The following is a 13115-nucleotide window of genomic DNA, read 5'->3' as shown; positions in this document are numbered from 1 at the left end:
TCCATATTGCAAACGTTAACGAACTTGAACAGACGGTGTATTCCATAAGCAAGTCGAATTACGATGATTTCCTCCTCTATTTCGGCTCTTGAACGGCCTTCCGAGTCGTTTGAACTGGCTTATTTCCCATATTGCTGTGGAAACCTTTGTCATAGCCTTTCTTTGTTCGCCATGACAATAAATGGGGCTCGGGACTCGGTGGGAATTGTAGATTCAGCTCCATATAGACGATAGCAGACTGTTGAACAGGCATCGATCGTCAGAGAATGGGGGGGTATTATATGGGATTCATGCTCACAAGTCCTAAAATCTCTGGCTTCCGCTTCGGCGAGGTAGTACCCCAGACGTATGATTTTGGCTGAATTGTGCACATATCATAAGCGTCATCGTCGTCACGCGAGAACGCAATGGCGGGAAAGCTAAAATACTTGTTCCCAATTTCAATTTCAACATGCGGAACTTCAATCCCAGTTGTCGCGTCGGATTCCAGTGAACTAGTTGAACCCCAAGTTTCCTTCGGTATCTTCCACAATTTGGTTTCGGTGTCCTGCGTGGCATTCGGAATCAGAGCAGCCACCTGGTTAACAAACTCGTCATCGAGAAAGGTGTAGATCGCTCCTATGCTTGGATGAAACACAGTTACACGGCAAATTGTGTCAACTGGTACTCACCGGTATCCAGTATGATCGTTTTCTTAGAATTGGTTGTTTCGATAACCCGATTATTCAGTTTTTTGGTGCGGCAGTCGACCTCCCATTGATAGGCACCCCGCACTGGTATATCCTTGTTCCAATCCTTTGTTGTTTTCTTATCCTCGACACGGTGCCCAAAAATGATAGAACTAGTAATATGACTCGGAGTTAATTTAAAAAATGCAAGCGAGGTGACTTACCCTGTGGTTCCATCTGAAAAAGTTATGGTCATCTCAGGACTCGTCTGAAAAACTCGGTTAAACATATATGAGCTTAATGCTCCCTGATAAATAACATTACCAATCGGTTTCTGATCTGAGCCAGAAACGACTAGCCATGTCGGTTAATAACTGCTATGCACTTGTAGCCTGAGTGGAGAAACATACCAATCCCTCCTTGCTCAAGGTCATGCTAATCCACATTTAAAAAAAAATGAACGACAGAATTGAAACCGTGACCAGATATGACGAACCATCTTCCCAGACCAAGAATTCCGTCGGATGGGATGTGTTGAATAAGACCTGGGCTAATGTGATAGGCAACCCCAAGGTAAAGTTGAAGCATTTCAGCTGGGGAATCACGCATTGTTGACGGGAAGAGAACATTCTCAACATATTCTTCGTAATCTAAAGCATATTCGTAAAATCACCAATATAATTCAAGTTCAAGGATATATAGTACTAACCTGCTTGGCCCACAATTTCATGGGCAAAGGCTGCACAAAGTGGGAATCGCCGCCGTGGTCCCAACTGTCCATTCATCCGGCTAATGGGATAGCCTGTTGGCTGGAAAATTTCTTGCTCTCGCGGGGTTAGAACTCGAGGATCTGGACCCTTGAACATAGAATCTTTGTCAATGCCAACAATGTCGGATGACGCAGCCCAGCTAGTTGATGATCAGTCTAATAGTCATGATTGTAGGTACGACTTAGTAGTGCTCTTCTGGCTGGCCCAGCCCGACATGCCAAGTGCCCGAAGCGCCCATTATGCGACTCGGACTAAAGGCTGAACAAAACCCACTGGCATGTCAAAATCAGGCTGGGGCCAAGAAGAGCACTATGGGTGTAAAAATAAAATGAGCCTCACAATCCATTCGAGCCTGGTATACAGAGAGGAATTATTAGTTCTGGGACTCAGACAGGACAACTTTGCACTGACCTGTATCAACTAGAAACCGCAGACGCAGCTTTGACTTCACTTGACCTTTGGCCGCCGGTCCCCCGAACTCCTAGAAGGGGTGATCAGGCTACCAAGGTTAGCGGGAATAGTACTTATGGCATACAAGGTCAGCAACGTGGTGTCCGTCTGCCAGTGGATAATAATGAGTTCAAGTTAGCAACTTTTTCAGCCGGTTCGAGCGATGCACGTACACGGCACATATTTCAATGTTCCCATGATACCGTGCGCAGTCTGTATGACGGTTTGCTCTTGGCCTCGGAGCGCGCTGCGCGGACCTCCACTGGCATCACGAGACCCCGAGTCGGACTCTGAGTCGGATGAGTCCCCGGCGCTGGAAAATGCAGGAGTGCCTAATCGTCTGCCACCGCTCATCACATCTAGTGCGAATCGGTTGGATTGTGCTTGTGTTGGCGGCGGCTGACTCGCGATATTCTGGATACTGCCAACCTGAATGCTGGGAGGTGAGATATTTTTGGTGCCGGCGGTCGGGTTAAGTGGAGTCTGAGTAGCCGTAGCGCTAGCAGCAATTGCGTCAAGCTCGATCTTGAGCTCCTCGTCCGTCATCCCCTTTGCAGCATGCTCGTTGACCAGTATCCGAATCCGTGCAAGGCGTAACTATGTATTTGAGTTAGTGCTACACCGTCTAGTGAAAGAAACAGCGCCGGCGCCGTCCAAGCCGCACCTCTTCAGCCAAGCTCAGAACAGAGACATGTGTGGTGAAATTGATCACAAATGTGTCAACCTTGCCAGTTGTGTCGTCTGTAGTCGCCATCGAGATTCGAGGTGTAGCACTAGTGGTCAGTAGTGGAGCTTGCGGTGGAGAAAGATCCTGGGGCGTCAGTGTTAACCCAAGCATCTTATATAGCGAACCGGGTGATGGAGCATAGCCGCCATCGCCATGTGGGTTCAAGTGGGAGCTGTGAAGGCGCGCGCGAGTCACAGCCTGAGCGCACACATGAGTATGCTCGTGGAGTCCATCAGAGATTCTGCCAGTGTTCAGCCAAGGTAGCCCAGGGCCAGGCGGCCCAGGCCTGTCCACGCTTTGTTGGTGCATGGGAATGTTCATGCTAATCGAATTCTTCACCGGAGCCAACCGGTACCCATGGTTGGAGGGTGGACCGGCGGTGCTTCGCCTGGTCGGATGGGATCAAACAGCGACAATTGTTTCTTGGCGCGACCTAGCGTGATGGAAAAGAGTGGAAGCTTCTCAAAAGATGGCATCCGTTCAACGAGAGAGAGGAACGGAATGTGGGTGGGGCTTGGGGGGGAGTCAAATGTTCCACTCTTTTCCATCACGCTAGCCTGAGATCCAGAATGGCGAAGGAACTAGGTCGACGCCGGTCGGTCTGCGCAAACTACGTGGGTAAAATGTCGCTAGGTGGAGGACTCGGACAGTCCGCAATAAGCCTGATGATCGATGATCTGCGATTTGGGGTTCACATTCAAGTTTGCGGGTCGGGAGATACCGAAAAAGCTGACAAGGTCTCGAGCGCGGCGTGGAGGGAAATCCAAGCTGATTACGCATGCTATTGTGTTGAAAATGATTGGATAGTATAATCTGAAGGAGGATTATTGTTGTCGCTGGGGAGAATAAGGGTGGGGCCATGTCGGAATGGAGTTGGTATCGCGATGCTCGTGACAGCAGCTCGTCAAGTTTGGCACTTCTCGAAGGGCCATGAACAGCGTGCCCGGAGAAACGGGGTTCATCACGCGAGCTAGTTCTGTCTTGTGGAGGTTAAAAACAGCGAAAACAATCTGATGGTTCGAGTCCCACCTAAAAAGTACAGGTGCACGTGGCTGCAGATAGTCTTGCGGATTGTGAATCGTGGCCGGCTGCCGGTGCCGTTTTGCCTCAATCGAGCCAAGCGAGTCGTAGAGCTCGTTCCGTTCAGTGTTCTCCCGGGATCAAGCTTGGGGGCTGGTGGTTGACGGACAAGAATGAAGGTAAAGCAGAAAAAGGCAAAAAAAGAAAAGCACGACGATTCGTGACGTGACAGTCACGCCGAGTACTTACTTACCTCCTGACTTCCTGGCTACGCAGTCAGCCAAAGGACATAAATTGACGTTGTATCTGACGATAAACAAGTTCTAGTCTACCCTAGTAGTCTGATCCCGAGTCTTCCAGTTCTGACCATACCGTCCGTTCGGTGGACCGCTCTCGCTGGACTCGCCTCGGCGGACGCGGGAGGAAGAGCATGTCGCGGCCCCATGTGTACTCCAACGGCTGAACGATGCTGCCATCGAGATAGCCAGTGAACCTGTAGGTTACCGTCTGGAGCGTGGGAATCGCCACAAGCACATCATATGCAGCATGGGCTGGCGGGCCCGGGTTGTGTTCGAGTGTGTCGTATGTGATGCCAAATGTTAGGTGTGTGAGGAATTGAAACTGTTTCAAGGTGATCAGCACTCTCTAGGAAGCCGTGAGCCTGAAATTCTACGCGGAAAGTATCATTATTACCCATGGGTCAATGAAAAGGAATGCAAAAATGCGGCGCTCGATGTCTCCTGGCCTGTAATTGAGCTCCAGCGAGCGAAGATGTGGTGTCCTTTGGATGAGAGTTGGCAATAGGTCAGACCCGGGCCCTCGTTCTGAAACGGTGAGGGAAAGAGTCGTTAACATCGGCCACTCTGATTTGCACGCTATAACAGAGCTTGTCCCCGGACCAGCGCTTGGCAAAGGACAGTCGCCAAGATCATCGAGCAGCTTGTGGACGTGGTAGGGTAGTCTAGATCTGCGGACCTTGGGGTCGTAGATGTCCCACAGCGCCCGCACATGTAAGCACTCGAGCGTCGTGGGAAGGTATCCAAACACGGGGTCTTCTGGGGCAATGTTGGACAGAGAACACGCGACGAGATTCGGTATGAGGTCGAATGCATTCCCCTCGTGTTTCAGCGAATACGGGGGAAGCCGTCGTGCACGCAGGTGAGGCGTATAGAGCAGGCCAAAGGTGGTCAGCAGTGGCATACCGCCCACTAGGGCTGAGAGCGACAATGGAGAACGCGGCGGGTGGTCGGTTACACTGAAATGCTTCAACCTCTTCCACTTGATCTCAGGGAAGTGTAGAGAAAGAAGGTCGCCGGAAATGGAGAGGTCTTCGACGCATTTGCAGGCGCAGTTTAGAAGCAGAGTGATGTTTTGCCATTCGCACTCTCTGTCGATACCCTTGTCACGACGAGTGCCATGGGAGCCGCCAATACATAACACAAGAGTTGCAAGTTGTTGGAAACACAGGTCAAGAGGAGGCGGGGCTGCATCTAGACGCAACCGGTAGATTTCCAAATGGCGGAGGGAAATCGAAGCCACGTCAGAAAAAAATTCGACGGGGAGGACCGTCTGCAGACACACAGTGAGAGTTGTGAGAGCCGAAAAAGAGCCAGAGCTCATGAGCGACAGAAGTGGATGTGGCGGGGCCGGTGTCCCGTTGAGAAGATGCACTTTGCTGCGACACGGTTAATCACGATTCACGAAGAACAAGGGCAGCCACGCACATAGGATAATGCAATAAGTTGGCGGGCCAAGTGTGAGAGTGTCGGATGGTGGTTTCGTGAAAGACCCAGGGCAAAGTCTTTACCCTGAGCTCCCGTGAAGTACTCGACAATGGCACACCACAGGCTCGAGATGCCTGATGCCAAGGTGGTGGTTTCTCGGGATGAAGAAGAGCGAGTAGAGTGCGCAGAATGGCGGATAGAATCTCTTCCGGTAGTGAATCCAACGTCGCATGCATTCGTGGATTGGATGTGTGTCGAAGATGAGGCTGTGTGACTTTTTGCATCAGATGACGTCAGCATCCCTCTTCCTCCGATGAGTTGGATGACTCAAACAACATCAACCGACAGATTGCGAATTTGCGATGCTATGAGGAGAAAGCTCGAAATATTGTCTGTAAATGTTCTACCATACCATAGATTTCTCTCAATTGTAATTTGTGACGTCAACTTCAAGAAGTTGCAGAACCAAGTTGACGGGCCCGGGTGCGAGCGGTGCTCTATCATATGATATGCTAACCCACAATGCTCAGATTCGGACTCTGTCCTCATGGCTCTCGAGTCAACATCGGGTAATACAATCGATGACCTCCGGATCTGAGAGAGAGAGTGTGTGTGTGTCCAGACTCCAAACGGCGTCTACTGGGGCATGCGCAGTCCCTCCCCACGGCTGGCCGAACGACCGCACAATAGCACCAGTGAATTCAAATTTCTTTGTGATCATGCGAACGCCGAACACTCAGAAGTCGAATCATAGAAGTGCTGTGGACTTGAAGTGAATCAGAACAACCTCCGAGTCCAGAAGATCGTTGCGAGATCTAGAGTGACAACACTGACTCGAAGTACGCGTAAAGATTCCAGGGTTCGCTGGACAATCAGTAAGTACTACTAATCAGTAATAAGTAATTGTCCGAGTCATGCAGGCGCGAGACAAGACAACGATCCATCTCGACGATCAATTGACTTCGATGTCACGGTGGTTGTTCAGATTCAACTTGAATTTTCCAAGTTGACCGACCCTAAAGCATGACACAATATGCTACCTGTGGATAGCGTTGGTTGAAGTCAAGTACATGTACATTGCCTCAGTCGTTGAGGAACAGACCAAGTAAGGACCTCAACAGAATACATGATGTCTATATGAAGGGTTTGAGGTTGTGTAAGGGTGTCGCCCTTCGTATAACCCTCCGAGTCGTCGGCTGCGGCAAGGCAAGCAGACTGTGGTGCCATGAGTCGACCACTGTGTCCGGCCCGAGACCCGGATATTTCATGTGCCAATACCCGTCAAACTTGTATGTCACCGTTTGCAGCGTCGAAATTTGCGTGAAAAGACGATAGGCGGCGTGCGCAGGCGGGCCGGGATACTCGGACATGCTCTCCATCACAATGCAGATCTTGAGGTGGGCAAGGCATCGAAACCGCTTGAACCAGCTGAGTATGTGGTTGTTATCCTACACCAAGCAATTAGTAGACTGTAATGCAGGTTCAGCTCGACTACGCGTAGCATGTTGCCAATTAGTCGCACGAGCGGAATAGATGGAAGTGGAGGATGGTCGGCAATGGTGAAGTGCTTGAGGCACATCCATTGGATGTCGCCGAATTGCGGGACAAGAAGGTCGCCCGAGATGGCAAGGCTGATGAGTTTGTGTGTGAGAGAGCCCAGAAAGGCCAGAATATTGCGAGTTTCTTGTCGTTTGTCGATGTCTGGCCGACGTGTAATTCGCAACGGTCCTCCCACGCGAAGAACAAGACTTGATAGGGAGTTGCATGGGAGCTTCGCTGGTATTGGGCTATCGTGTCGAAGATAGTGCAGTTCAAGATGGTTGAGGGAGTCGAGGGCAGCCACTCTTTCAAGAAATGCACGGAAAAGCGCGGCATTGAAGATAACCATCAGTTGGGTAAGAGAGGGCATCTGAGATAAAGCAGCCTCTGACTCGGAAGCGCACAACAGTGGTACCTCGAAGGCGATAATGCTGACTGGCCCGTAGAAATGGTAAGGAGACTTTCCTGTTAATGCATTACCGTCATGGTTAGCCAGAGAGTCAGAATGACGCACATGAAATACGGCCAAAGTGTTCTGGGCCACACACCCGTCCCATTCTTCAGCAGGTTGGACACATCGGAAAAGAGCTATCGCAGAGTTTTAGCACGTAGTGTTTTTGACGTGCTGGACAACGATACTGCACTAGACCGTGAATGCTTAAGTGTACTGGACCGAAGGTAATCAAGAATGCAAGAAAGCAGCTCATTGGCGAGAAGCTCTATTAGTATCCGGGCTGTGGGGTCAGGAAGGGTCAGGAGTAACGCCGTGACCGTGACATTTCTGCTTTCATTCCTCTCCTTCCCATCCCAATTTCATCCTGGACCCACCGCGAATGCCTCCCATCAAGCGTCGGTCGGCGCGAAACCATGCGATGACTCGGTCAGACTTGGTTTCGGCTTTGAGCACGCTTCGGCGAGGACTGATACTACTCGTCAGATAAAAGTACATCGACGAGCGGCAAGCGCCCCGCCGTGTGGCCAGCGAACCATAGTCTCATCTACGACACCAGCTTCTCCGCTGCACGAGCTGATAGCAGCGCTTTCCACCTGCAGCTCTAGCACAAGCTATACCGAATCCAACCAGGACTGAAGTTTTCTGGGACTGGAGACGGGTCCGAGGCTGTCGTGGCAATCTCTCCAGACCAGACCACACTCAAACGACGAAGAATGAGTGTTTTGAATGGGCAAGGAGGTGAGTCGATGTACACTTGCGTTGTTTCTACTCGAGGACTGATTCCGTGGCAAGACGTTGCCAGCTGGCCATTCGCACAGGAGCTCGAGCCGTCACCTTTTCCACCATATTCGACGCGATATCGAGCTGGCCCTGATTGCGCGACGGTTCTATTCCCCCAAACTACCCTGGCATGACTCGGTTTCTCCCAAACTACGTCGACATCACCCCCTGCGTTCAGCATTCAATGCACATGAACTGCAAGAGACGGGGAAAATCTAATTCAAGTCGCTCTTACCCAAAACGGTGGCGGCAGAGCCGGTCAACTAATGCCAATTGTCGCCAACGGAATCGAGGAGCCGACATTCAAGTCTACATCGTATCTACTAGTAAACCCACCGAAGAATAGGTACCTTGTATAGAGGAGCTCATGGTGAGGTTGCGAAGTTCAGCATGGCAGACGAATTCGAATGTTCAGGGCTATGCAAAGTCTTTTCGAGCTCTTCGCATAACATCCCTACCCATCTTATCGACCACAAACTCGCCATTGAACTGGAAATCGTGACCGTGGAGATACTGGCGTCATTGCCTCGTAACGATGCTGTGTGAGTGTTTCTTACCAACCTTGTCATTAGAAGCTCACTCACAACAAGATATGTTGGTGAAACTACAAGGCACTTGCAGTCAAAATTCTGAAGCGCAGTATCAATCGCTCAGACAAGAAAGAACAGCCACATTTTCCTGTTTTCTCCACCAAACGTGCAACTGACATCTTCGCAACGGCACTGCAATCTTCACCCACCCAGACGTTACACAAAGCCCGACCATGACGAAGAACTCGGGGAGTGGTGGGCAAAACTGGCCTATGTGTGGGGGGGAGAAGGCTGGGTAGCGTGTCAGGGAGCGGTCATTATGATTGAGGGAGTAACAGCGCGCCCACAAGCAGTTTTACGTTGGGAGAAGGGCTGGATACAATGGTGTGTCCGCTACTTGTTCTTCTTTCAAGCTAACTCTGACTGTTCAGGACCTGTGCCCCGTCCCCTCATCCTCGCTCTCATTCTTTACCAACTTATCTGCTCTACCACAATCTTCTCGTAGGACACCATCGAGTTAGACTTTAGCTCATGTCCTCGAGGCGGAGCACCGAGGCTATCTTTCACCGAGCCGGACGGTGTTATTGGGTTGGACTCAGGATGTTTAACACAAGGATGGAGACATTCTCGGCGGAGGAAACAGTCTCGGACAGGGAATCGAGGTGTGTAAACCCCACGAAGCAACTCTTATAGCAGGACTGATTGCATATATCCAGGTTGGCGTCAGGTCTGTCACGATCCCAAACGAAAGCCGACAACGGTTTATCTAGTTGACCCCACAAACGCCGCTATTACTCGTCCGCCGCAGTGGGCCTATACTCGCGCAGCTCTCCCTTTACATGTCCATGGCCAGCGACTGTAGCAACTGTCGACATTCTCCTTCCTCTGTTCCTCGTAATCCCATCGCTCGCTCTTCCTCGAATAAAACTCTGTTCCATGCACCATGATATCATCGCATCGCTTTCTTTCGACTCGGTCCTACCATCCCGTCTCCCTCAGCCGATGACGAGAGAATTCGATACTTCCAATTGCCCATGCTTCGCATTTCGCGACCAGCCTAGCTTTCTGCACATGGGAGGCTTTGGCTCCCAGAAGCATTGTTTCCGATTGGGTCGAGAACATAGCTCGGATTACCTCCATGACGACTTCATCCAACGCTATCCAAAATGCTTGATTTTCCAAATTGTGGCTGTGCACCCGCTGGGCGTCACGCGCACGGTCAATTCCCACTCTAGTCAAGCAACATATTTCGCTAGATAGACTCCGTGCACTTTGGAAGCCACCCTAGTACTACCATGGTCATGAAAACGGAGACGAACTCAGCTTCTTTGTGGGTCTCGCAAGCGTGTGCCTTGTCGACAGCGACATTACATCCCTGGTGGAGGCGAACTTGGTGGAAAATGCTCGTGTTGAAGGTTATCATGGTGGATTGACGGTTGTCGAGATATTGCTCATTGCTTTTGGGTCACAGTATGTGGCCTCTTTTTATCTAGGATTCTTTATTTACCTCGATTTCAATAGCGACTGAACTCCACGCGTTCTTACCCCTTTGCTACATCAGCGGTGTTCTAGAGCTTCTTCCCTTTTGGTTGCAGTCCGGAGAGCTCTTCGACACAGTTCTACGAAAAATCGTATCATGGTGGATTGGTAGACGGTTATCGGGAAATTGCTCATCACTTTTGAGTCGCAGTATGTGGCCTCTTTCCATCTAGGATTCTTTTCTTACCTCAATCAATAGCTACTGAACCACACGCGTTCTTACCCTTTCGCTACATCGGCGGTATTCGAGTTGCTGCAAACAAGCCGAATTGAAGCTCCCTTATGACCTACCCTACTCTATATCAACCGCCCTTTCTATCTCGTTCCGTCCTCATTGCGACTTCTGTTTTCGTCTCTCAGGAGGCGGTGGCTGTGCCGAGTCGACAAAATGTCGATTTCCCCTGGAGCTGGACCTTTCATACCCTCCACAAGCTACCTTTGCTTTCTCACTGCTCAGTCATCACTCGTTACGCTCGTCACTCTCCGCCAATCCCAAGCCATTGTTTACTGTTTGCGGCGAACCGTTGCTAGAAGCATGGGCTGCCGACTGTTGGTGCATCCTGCCATTCCACTAGCTCGATCGTAAACATTCATCTCGCGCGGAAAGGCGGACGTCTTTGTTAGGGCTGAAGGAACTTTTGCGTCCTCGTTTTCGACATACGAACGAAATGGTTTCCCGGAGCTCCCATAATAGTGCCCATTACTTCTCCCAGATCTAGATGTTCCCATTGTATCGAGGCATACCTATCGATGGCGAATGAATCGGTGTCTCCGCCCACGCTCAGGATATACTCTTGATGCTCCGCCTCGTTTTCTTGCTTAGCACATTTTTGGTTTTGAGTCTTGTCTGCCAGTGGGACAATATGCATATCTTCCAAGCCCTTTCTCCGTGTTACACAATATATTAGTTAGTTCGGGTACCAGTATTCTAACAAGCTTCTCAAGGCTGTTAGACCATTCACGCTTTGTTGGCGCATGAGAAAGTTCCAACTTGATGCAGGTTGCTTGTATACTGTTTCGAACAGTGCCGAGGACTGAATTGCCTTATTATTCTATCAATTCTAACTGACTCGAGTGGAGGACCGTGATAACATTATATACTGTATACGAAAAAAAAAGAAAAGGTTACTAGTCTGAGTCCTCAATATGCGAGTAAGCGGGGCCCTCCAGGACAAGGTCACGAATGACGCGGGGAGGTGCAGGTCGGGCGAGCATTTCCCTACCCCACACGCAAGTCATTTGTGATTGCGGCGGCGAAACGTAGCCGGAGAACTTGTACACCACGGTCTGCAGCGTTGGAACCTCGACGAACAACCGATAGGCCGCGTGTCCTGGTGGGCCCGGATTCATGTGGATCCTGAGGTAATCGATGAAGATGCAGAAACGATCGAGTTGGTGAAATTTCCGCAGTGCGGTGAAGAAACCTGGCTGAATGTAGAGTGAGCGGATCGTCAGCGACCATATATGGCTTCGTGCTCACGTCTATAAAATCGATGGTCAAGAGGCGATCGTCAGAATTGTCATAAATCGTGTGCCGGAATTCGAGGTCGAGTACATTTGGTGCCGCAGACGCAATTGCCTCGATGAGTACAGCTGCTGGCGACGGGGGCCCAATCGTCATCGAGAGAGCAGTGAGATTCGGGAAGGAAGCTTGACTGAGCAATGACGTCCATTGCAGATATGACACCCGGTACTCACCCATCCAGCCCATAGGTGGAGAGCCAAAGGGTGGTGGCGCCAGCCTTTGATAGTCAAGCACATCCCACGCCGCTAAGAGGTTGAGCTTCTTGAGGTTTTGCGGAAGAGCTTGAAGAATGGGGTCATAGATATGCACATTCGAGAGCGACAAGACAGAGAGCCGCTGGAGGACTTGGGAAGGGACTGTTTCACCTGGTCGAATGACCCTGAAAGGCGAATATCGTCTCCTGGCAAGATCCGGTGTATAAAGAAGCTCAAGCTTCTCGAGAGAGGGCATCTGTCCAACAAGAGCGGACAGCGGAATGTGTGTGGGAGGCAGGTGCTCTGTAATTGCAAGGGAAATAAGTCCTGGCCAGTGAATTTCGCCGAAAGCCGGGGGTAGAATGTCGCCAGATATCGTGAAGAAACGGAGCTTTTGTGCGACAGTGCACAAGAGGTGCATGATATTCTGTGCTTCCTGCGCAAGGTCCACATTTGCAGGGCGGGAAACGCCGAAAAAGCCCCCAATTCGAAGCGACAAAGCTTCCAAGGCGGGGAGGGTCATCCGGGCGAAATTCACCTCACCATCGAGCCTGATTTGGTAGATTTCAAGTGAGGACAACAGCGGTAGTTGGCTTAAAGCGGAAAAACAGAGGTCGGGGATGACAGAGTTCAGTCTTATCGTGACTGTCGTTAGGTGGGACATTTCAGCAAGGGCCATGAGCAGCGCGTCTGAGACAACGATGGCCGCGTTCCGTGAAGCGGAGACATCCCGGATGTGTAGAGTCCTGTATTGACTTCAGCAACAGCAAAACTAGTTAGGTCCTTCGTCTCTCACCTAAAATGGGACCACAGAGCGCGAGGCGGCAGACTTTCGTGTCGGTTGTGGATCGTGGCAAACATCCAGGGTAGGACTGTGGCTCTCAAGCGGTGCGAGACGGTGGCCAGAGAAACCGCGCAGTCTCGACTGAAGTCTTCCTGCACATTTTTTGCTGAGTAAAGGATTCGACTGAGTGCATCCAGTATGAGATGAACCAGCTCTGGAGGAAGTAGCTCGAGACAAGACAACATGCTTGGTGATGTGACCAGTCACATTGTGGTCACAGCTGTGACATAGCTGGTCACAATGTCATAGCTGGTCACAATGTCACAGCTAAGTAGCGGCATAGCACAAACTGATTGAAAGTAAATAAAGAGTGTCCTACATATACAGCATTGTAGTAGCAATTGAGTCCAA

General features: G+C 50.6%; 3 protein-coding genes across 3 annotated transcripts; all 3 read right to left on the bottom strand.

The window, feature by feature from the left end:
- Positions 1 to 76: 76 nt before the first annotated feature.
- On the bottom strand, positions 77 to 2770 carry MIND_00656600 (uncharacterized protein; the record flags this gene model as incomplete). Its single annotated transcript, XM_037363293.1, has 14 exons — positions 77 to 238; positions 299 to 618; positions 672 to 841; positions 893 to 936; positions 993 to 1022; positions 1079 to 1103; positions 1165 to 1318; positions 1378 to 1577; positions 1778 to 1790; positions 1850 to 1919; positions 1974 to 1996; positions 2062 to 2485; positions 2553 to 2699; positions 2741 to 2770. 14 exons carry the CDS (start codon positions 2768 to 2770, stop codon positions 77 to 79), a joined length of 1812 nt encoding a protein of 603 aa, XP_037218937.1.
- Positions 2771 to 3968: 1198 nt separating this feature from the next.
- Positions 3969 to 5613, bottom strand: MIND_00656500 (uncharacterized protein; the record flags this gene model as incomplete). Its single annotated transcript, XM_037363292.1, has 3 exons — positions 5360 to 5613; positions 4329 to 5310; positions 3969 to 4280 (listed from the first exon to the last, which is right to left on the bottom strand). The coding sequence occupies exons 1-3, from the start codon at positions 5593 to 5595 to the stop codon at positions 3969 to 3971; spliced, it is 1530 nt and encodes a 509-aa protein (XP_037218936.1). The 5' UTR covers positions 5596 to 5613.
- Positions 5614 to 11329: 5716 nt separating this feature from the next.
- MIND_00656400 (uncharacterized protein) lies at positions 11330 to 12949 on the bottom strand (the record flags this gene model as incomplete). Its single annotated transcript, XM_037363291.1, has 3 exons — positions 11330 to 11629; positions 11682 to 12666; positions 12717 to 12949. The coding sequence occupies 3 exons, from the start codon at positions 12947 to 12949 to the stop codon at positions 11330 to 11332; spliced, it is 1518 nt and encodes a 505-aa protein (XP_037218935.1).
- Positions 12950 to 13115: the final 166 nt, after the last annotated feature.

This window comes from Mycena indigotica, assembly GCF_014461135.1.
Source record: "Mycena indigotica strain 171206Taipei chromosome Unknown Mind.scaff0006, whole genome shotgun sequence".
NCBI classification, from domain to species: Eukaryota; Fungi; Basidiomycota; class Agaricomycetes; order Agaricales; family Mycenaceae; genus Mycena; species Mycena indigotica.
This window is presented reverse-complemented; position numbering and strand designations above follow the sequence as displayed.